This window comes from Scyliorhinus torazame, chromosome 20 (genome assembly GCF_047496885.1).
Source record: "Scyliorhinus torazame isolate Kashiwa2021f chromosome 20, sScyTor2.1, whole genome shotgun sequence".
In the NCBI taxonomy this organism is placed as follows: Eukaryota; Metazoa; Chordata; class Chondrichthyes; order Carcharhiniformes; family Scyliorhinidae; genus Scyliorhinus; species Scyliorhinus torazame.
Genome location: NC_092726.1, coordinates 8,434,556 through 8,442,307, shown reverse-complemented (window position 1 = coordinate 8,442,307; position 7,752 = coordinate 8,434,556). Strand labels below are relative to the sequence as shown.

The 7,752-nt window shown below is 51.9% G+C and overlaps 1 protein-coding gene across 1 annotated transcript in view; it reads left to right on the top strand.

The window, feature by feature from the left end:
- Positions 1–478: 478 nt before the first annotated feature.
- Positions 479–7,752, top strand: part of LOC140397071 (solute carrier family 23 member 2-like) — a 69,307-nt gene continuing 62,033 nt past the window's right edge. The window contains 1 exon segment of the mRNA XM_072486104.1: positions 479–1,275. Within this exon segment, the coding sequence (XP_072342205.1) occupies positions 1,171–1,275 (105 nt within the window). The 5' untranslated portion in view covers positions 479–1,170.

Here is a 7,752-nt window from a genome sequence, read left to right as displayed (position 1 = left end):
TCTCTCTGTGAGCCCCTGTCTCCCCCTGTCTCTCTCTGTGAGCCCCTGTCTCCCCCTGTCTCTCTCTCTGTGAGCCCCTGTCTCCCCCTGTCTCTCTCTGTGAGCCCCTGTCTCCCCTGTCTCTCTCTGTGAGCCCCTGTCTCCCCCTGTCTCTCTCTCTGTGAGCCCCTGTCTCTCCCTGTCTCTCTCTCTCTGTGAGCCCCTGTCTCCCCCTGTCTCTCTCTGTGAGCCCCTGTCTCCCCCTGTCTCTCCCTCTCTGTGAGCCCCTGTCTCTCCCTGTCTCCCCCTGTCTCTCCCTCTCTGTGTGCCCCTGTCTCCCCCTGTCTCTCTCTGTGAGCCCCTGTCTCCCCCTGTCTCTCTCTGTGAGCCCCTGTCTCCCCCTGTCTCTCCCTCTCTGTGAGCCCCTGTCTCTCTCTGTGAGCCCCTGTCTCCCCCTGTGTCTCCCTCTCTGTGAGCCCCTGTCTCCCCCTGTCTCTCCCTCTCTGTGAGCCCCTGTCTCTCCCTGTCTCTCTCTGTGAGCCCCTGTCTCTCTCTCTGTGAGCCCCTGTCTCCCCCTGTCTCTCTCTGTGAGCCCCTGTCTCTCCCTCTCTGTGAGCCCCTGTTTCTCCCTGTCTCTCCCTGCCTCTGTCTCTCTCTGTGAGCCTCTGTTTCTCAGACACCCTCCATCTTCTCCCTGTGTGCAGAGCCTCAGCGTGGAGAGTGCAGAGATTGCTAACCTCTCTCTGCTCACGGCTTCCACCTTTGACAAATATTCTGGAATGCGATTGGCTTTTAAAGCCCGGATCTATTTGAAGAAAAGTGATTCTTTTTCTTCTACTGAATAAAGCGTCATTATCCACCCGCGGCGGTGAAACGGAAAGTCTCTTATCCAACATGAGTTGAGGTTGCTTTTCCTGCTGATGTGACTGTGTTGGGAAGTGGGATACTCACTCTATCCACAGGCTGAAGATCTCACTGCCTCCATCGTGGGCCGGTTTGCTGTAGGTTTATGTTTTTGTGCAGGAGGTCACACACATACAGACCCATCCGTGGGAAGGTGCCGATTATGATGGCCCTGCCTCTCTGAGCAGTATGCCACACTGATTCAGTGTGAGTGGTGTGTGAGAAAGAGCCAGCGCACAGAAGCCGTGGTCCCGAATCCTTCAGGGCCCCCCCCCTCCTCCTGAACCCATGGGAATCGGCAGGAACACGACATCCAAGGGCAAAATGGAGTCGACTGCTTCTTCTGACAAGTACGAGGACGAGAAGCACTCGACGACTTTCTTCCCAATGCCGGTAAGAGACTTCAGCAACGTGTGCTCGCGCTGGCTTGGTGCACTGTTGGACCTGGCAAGCAGGGCAGCTGGCAGAAAGCTGGAGCAAGGAGAGGGTCTGAAAGAGCGAGTGAGGCAGACAGAGGGTCCGGATTCAGAGCTTGGGAGCCCAGGAGGCTGGGCCCAGCCACCAATGGTGGGGCGATGGGAATGGAGGAAGTATAAACGTTTGATTAATAACGTTTGATTAATCCATGATGGTGCGGTCTTGCTGTGTGGCTGAGAGTTGGAGTGACGTCCCTCCACACGGGGTGGAGGAAGCGCAATGTACCATTTGGCAGAACGGTGGAATTTACCATTTGTCGGAATGAACATAGAGCATAGAACATCGAGTGCAGAAGGAGGCCATTCAGCCCATCGAGTCTGCACCGACCCACTTAAGCCCTCACTTCCACCCTATAGGGGCTGTTTAGCACCGGGCTAAATCGCTGGCTTTGAAAGCAGACCAAGGCAGGCCAGCAGCACTGTTCGATTCCCGTACCAGCCTCCCCGAACAGGTGCCGGAATGTGGCGACTAGGGGCTTTTCACAGTAACTTCATTTGAAGCCTACTTGTGACAATAAGCGATTTTCATTTCATTTCATTTCTTTGCACGTTTTGTCCAACTAAATGTTCGATATCAGTGGCTGTACTTCAACGGCCCCCAAAATAATCTTCATTATTGTCACAAGTAGGCGTACATTAACACTGCAATGAAGTAACTGTGAAAAGCCCCTAGTCGCCACACTCCGCCTGTTCGGGTACACAGAGGGAGAATTCAGAATGTCCAATTCACCCAACAAGCACGTCTTTCAGGACTTGTGGGAGGAAACCGGAGCATCCGGAGGAAACCCACGCAGACACGGGGAGAATGTGCAGACTCTGCACAGACAGTGACCCAGCCGGGAATCGAACCCGGGACCCGGGCGCTGTGAAGCCACAGTGCTAGCCACTTGTGCTGCCCAATGGTGGCACAGTGGTTAGCACTGCTGCTTCACAGCGCCCCGGGTTCGATTCCAACCTCGGGTGGGACCGTGCACGTTCTCCCCGTGTCTGCGTGGGTTTCCTCCGGCTGCCCCGGCTTCCTCCCGCAGCCCAACGATGTGCAGGTTAGGTGGGTAGGCCATGCTAAGTTTTCCCTGAGTGTGCCCAAAAGGTTAGGTTGGGTTGCGGGGAAAGGGTCGAGGCGTGGGCCGAGGAAGGGTGGGCTGAATGCCTCATGCGCTGTTGGGATTCTCGGACTGTCTCCTCCCCCCCCCCCCCCCCCTTATTATTGGGTCGTACTGCAAGGCGGACAAGGCAGACCCTTTCACTTCTGCTGAGCCAGTCATTTATCTTTTCTGTATCTGTCACACACACGAGACAGCGGGTTTGACTTGCGATGATCACCCAGGGCAGGCGATGTTGCTAACTTTGGGAGCAGCGACAAAGTTGTCTCGCTGCTGTTGAGAGATATCTGACCAATAATGTTGACATGGGTGCGGCATGGTATTTGACCTTGCATTGCCTGTATCTCTCTCACGTGCTTATCAATTGTCAATGTCATTTCAGATAAAATATTTTCATGTTTTCATGATTGGTTACAGGCGAGGCTAGTATCCCCAAACACCAGATCAGCCTTGAACATCACTTCAAACTTTAAATGCTTCTTGGGTGCACACCCTAAAAGAAGAATGTTTAACTGCTCACTTGATCTCTGATCCTCATTTATTCATGCCCTGAATCCCGACTCACCTTGTGGCTCCCAAGTCCCCGACTTTTCCACCCAGCCTCTCCCACACTGGGAGGCTTGACTTCTGACGCAGTTCCTCAACCTGAGGTTCGACATACCTTCTCTCTCTCTCTGCCACCCTGACTGGACGCTCCGTGCCTGTCGGATCTGGGTGCTTCCTGGTGTATGAGGCTGAGGACTGAGCACGTGTCACCTCCGTTTAATGTCCACTGCTGCCTGGATCTTCTCCAGCAATTTGCCAGGAGACTGTGGAGCGGCCATTCGAGGAGGATTCGTGGCAGGAATTCACAGCTACCATTGAGGTATACGGCAGTGAGTAAGACTACCACGAGCACACGGCCAGACTCTCCATGTGATAGGTGGTGGCCTGACTTGGTTCACTTGCGTCTGTTTGAACTGACAGAGCTACCCATTGATGTCCGCAGTTTAATGATTTGGTTCATTCCAGCCTATTACGCTCCCAGACCAGACCCCAAGAGTGGCTGGGATACTGAAGTGAAACCTCAATATTTTAGTTTATTTTGTGCAACTGTGCGAAAAGAAAGATTCACTCCAGGAGCGATCGCACGAAGGAATAGGGATTTAGTCTATTTTAAAAGAAAACTTTACTGTGAAAACAATATTAAACGTTGTAACTTCACACCTGAAAAACACAGCTTACAATTACCCCTCAAACATGGCAACTCAATTCCCCAATAAGCAAGAAGAAAGGAAACATACACCTCTCAATCTATCATAAAATCAGAAGGGCATAGAGTGACATTTGCCATATGAAACAGATCTGGCTCTTGATAGAACCCCTTCAGACTCTGGCTGAACATCTTCAAACAGCTGGTTCACCTGGCGTGTTTCAGCTTCTTCCCTGTCCCCAGACAAGACTGCTCTGCTTTAAATATTATTACTGCTTTTATAGCAATCTTACTGTGAGAGTTCAGAGACTCTTAATGCTCCAAAGCCTTCTCTGATATCTCTCTGCCTCCCTTGGTTCCAGCCAGCAATGGCGTCATCTCCCGAGCTGAAAGACAAATGATCTCTGCGGGCTGGAAGCACATCAATTCCCCGGGGACTTTTCCCAATCAAATCGCAGGCCATTAGCCCAGACTGAAAACCAGGTTCCTTTGGTCAGTTTCGCCTTCTGGCTCCGAGAAGCTCTGCAGAAGCAAAATCAAACATGACCACTGCAGTCAAACACATGATAACCATTCGTCACGAGCCTGATTGTCTTGTAGGAGACTTGCATCATAGACGGGGGAACCTATTCCTGCCCCAGTTTGCTGGGGAGTGGGACAGCGTTGATGCTGTGCCTTGTGCTAAGCTGACTGGAGGGTTTAGTGATGCAGCTTGGTCAGCACCTGTATGTTGTTGGTACAAATGTGGTCGGTTCTGTCGCAAATTCAGAGTTTCCTGGTATGAGAGGACTGTCCTTTTGAGGAGAGGCCAAATAAGTTGGATCTATATGGTCTGGAGATGATAAAAATGAGAGGTGATTTCATTCAGACCTGGAGGATTTCTGCAGGTATTGACGCGGAGATTCCGTCAGCGTGTCCCCCCGACAGGGGAAAACCAGAACTTCATTTCAGGACAAGTGGCTGGCCGGTCCGGATGCAGATCTTGAGAAATGTCTTCACTCCGTGAGTTGGGAATGTTTGCCATTCTCCCTCACGGAGCGTGTGGATGACAGGGGTTGGTAGATTTTTCAGGACAATCAGGAAGTCGAGGGATGGGAGTTGATTGGGGGAAGTGATGCGAGGTGAAAGATGGATGATCTGACTGAACTGCGACTGTGTTGAGGGGTTGTGTGACCCACTCGTTCTCCAATTTGCAGTGTTGAATTCCTAATCTGTCAGTCTGGAGACGCTCGAGAGTTCCTTTCCCTTTCAAAATCGGATGGCTTCATAAATGACAGGCAGCACGGTAGCACAGTGGTTAGCACAGTTGCTTCACAGCTCCAGGGTCCCAGGTTCGATTCCCGGCTTGGGTCACTGTCTGTGCGGAGTCTGCACGTTCTCCCCGTGTCTGCGTGGGTTTCCTCCGGGTGCTCCGGTTTCCCCCCACAAGTCCCGAAAGACGTGCTTGTTAGGTGAATTGGACATTCTGAATTCTCCCTTTGTGTACCCGAACAGGCGCCGGAATGTGGTGACTAGGGGCTTTTCACAGTTACTTCATTGCAGTGTTAATGTAAGCCTACTTGTGACAATATCTTTCAAAAAAACTAATTCCAGGATTTTGGCCCCTTCTGCTACAACATGTGATCAGGACTGCCCACCTTGCAATCCGAATATGTCCCCCCCCCCCGACCATCTCCCTTTTTGGCCAGGTGTTTGGCTACAAGCCCTGACACCTCCTCCTCCTCAATCTCTCCTATGAATTTCCTGAGCAGGTTCAATGATAGAACAAAACAGGGTACACCCTATCCATGGTGGTGCCCTGTACAGTTGCCCCCACAGCGCCTGAGATCCCGATTGCCGCTATGGGAGGGGGCCGGTTGTCATCGCGGACTGTTTCGCGCCCCGCACGTATCTCGGAGTCGGCACAAGGCCGGTGAGAGTTCCTCCTTGTCGAGTGTATTTGTGTCACCAGCGATGAGTGCAGCGAGCGGTCAGAGCCTGAGGGGCTGGCTGACCCGTGCTGTCAAGCCTAAAGTGGGTGCGGGAATCCTGACTGGCGGCAATGGAAAACCAACGCTGGCTTTGGCCGTAGACACACTTCTCCCGATTAGAAAACCTTTTTGCGCTGCGGAAGGAGATGGGATATTGACCTGAATTATCCTATGCACGGTGATGTTGTCACAGTGAGTCAGCTGAAAATGTAATGCAGGAAACAATTTCAATGTTGCCTTGGGCAGATGACATTCAAATGAATTGATTGCGGAGCATTGTGGAGAGTTCATTTGAAGCCAGGAAGTCCCATTGGGTCCTGGGCCAAAGCACGTCACAGGCGCGTTTACAGTGTGGGCAAAGCATCAGTCACTTTGTGCATGTGACTATTGGAGGGTTTAGCTCCTGAATATTGGGACAAGTTTAAAAACCTGGGGTTAGTGTGTGTGCTGACTGTAATGGTCACATTAAAAGAATTTGGTTCTGGAGGGTCTGGGTGTTTATAATTGGCAGACGGTGCAATTAAATAAATATTTTTTTTTGGTTTCAAGGCATTTTTAAGTTGCTCACAAAACACTTGTCACTTTCACCCATAACCTCAGACCGACTACAAAAGCCCTCCCTGTCCCATCCCAATCGACTGATAGACATGAGCACCCCCCCACAATAAAGTAAAAACAGCAACCCCAACCTCCTCCGCCAGCTGCCGTTTACCGTTTCCGAAAGAAGGCAAGAAACAGCCTCCATCTCGAAAATAACCCCCCCCCCCCCCCCCGATCCGCCAGTGGCAAGTTCTGCCAAACACTCATTTCCTCCGGGCCCAATGGGGATTCCAACCCTTCCCGCCTCTCCCTCTCCACCACTGGGATGGATATCCCAACTGAACAATCCGTCACAGCTGAACTCTCCGCCAGGGGCTCCGATCTACAGAGATCCTGATAAAATGTTTCAAAAGCGGCATTGACCTGAGGTGGGGAGGAAAACAGGCTGCCATTCGAGTCCCATACCTGGCGCAATCTCCCGTGAGGCTGCCTGCCGCCTCATCTGGTGAGCTAAATAGACGACTGGCCTTTTGCCCGTCTTCGTAAAGTACTCCCCTCGAACGTTGCATCTGGACCACTGCCTGATCCACCGATAATTCAAATTGTGTCAGCAGCTTTTTCCTGCTTGCCAGCACCTCCGGGCTTGGGGCGAGTGAGTACTGATTGTCCACATCATGAATGGAGTCCACCAGCCTCTGCCGTGTGCAGTTTGCCGCTCCACCCTTGCAGTCTTTCACCTGTGTACTGGGGGTACCTGTGTCAGGGGGCACGGTAGCACAGTGGTTAGCACAGTTGCTTCACGGCTCCTGTGTCCCGGGTTCGATTCCCGGCTTGAGTCAGTGTCTGCGCGGAGTCTGCACGTTCTCCCCGTGTCTGCGTGGGTTTCCTCCCACAATCCAACAACATGCAGGTTAGGTGGATTGGTCATGCTAAATTGCCCTTAGTGTCCAAAAAGGTTGGGTTGGGTGGGGTTACGGGGATAGAGTGGGGGGTGTGCTGAGGTAGGGTGCTCTTTCCAAGGGCTGGAACAGACTTGATGGGCCGAATGGTCTCCTGCACTGTAAATTGTATGATATTATACTTTGTAGGCAATTATCTCCCCCCTCCCTTTGAAAACCACCACACGGGAAATTATTGACTTTCATACATTTCCCCAATGGCAGTGGTCCTGCGTTCACAGAATCTTTTGCCCGCTAATAATGGCGTAATCAATCCCCATGGCGGACGCTTGGGAGAGACCTGACCCCAGTGTCAAATCCCAGAAAATGTGGGGCATGGTCTGAAATCACCATCGCCGAATAACCTGCCCCCCTCCACCAAATTGTGGGGAGACGTCTCCACAACAGAAGAGTCGATACACGAGGACACCTCATGAACATGGGAGACCAAGGAAGCACCTTAATCACCCTAACCCCCCCTCCTCCCGATCTGGGCCATGAAAACCAACAACACCTTGACCACCCTTGATGGGCGTGAGAGATTTGGGCCCGGACCGAAGATAAACCACTAAACCTACATCTAATAAACAGAACTCTGAACAGAATAAAAACACTGAGCTTGTGACCCAAAAGAGAGCAAATATAACGAGC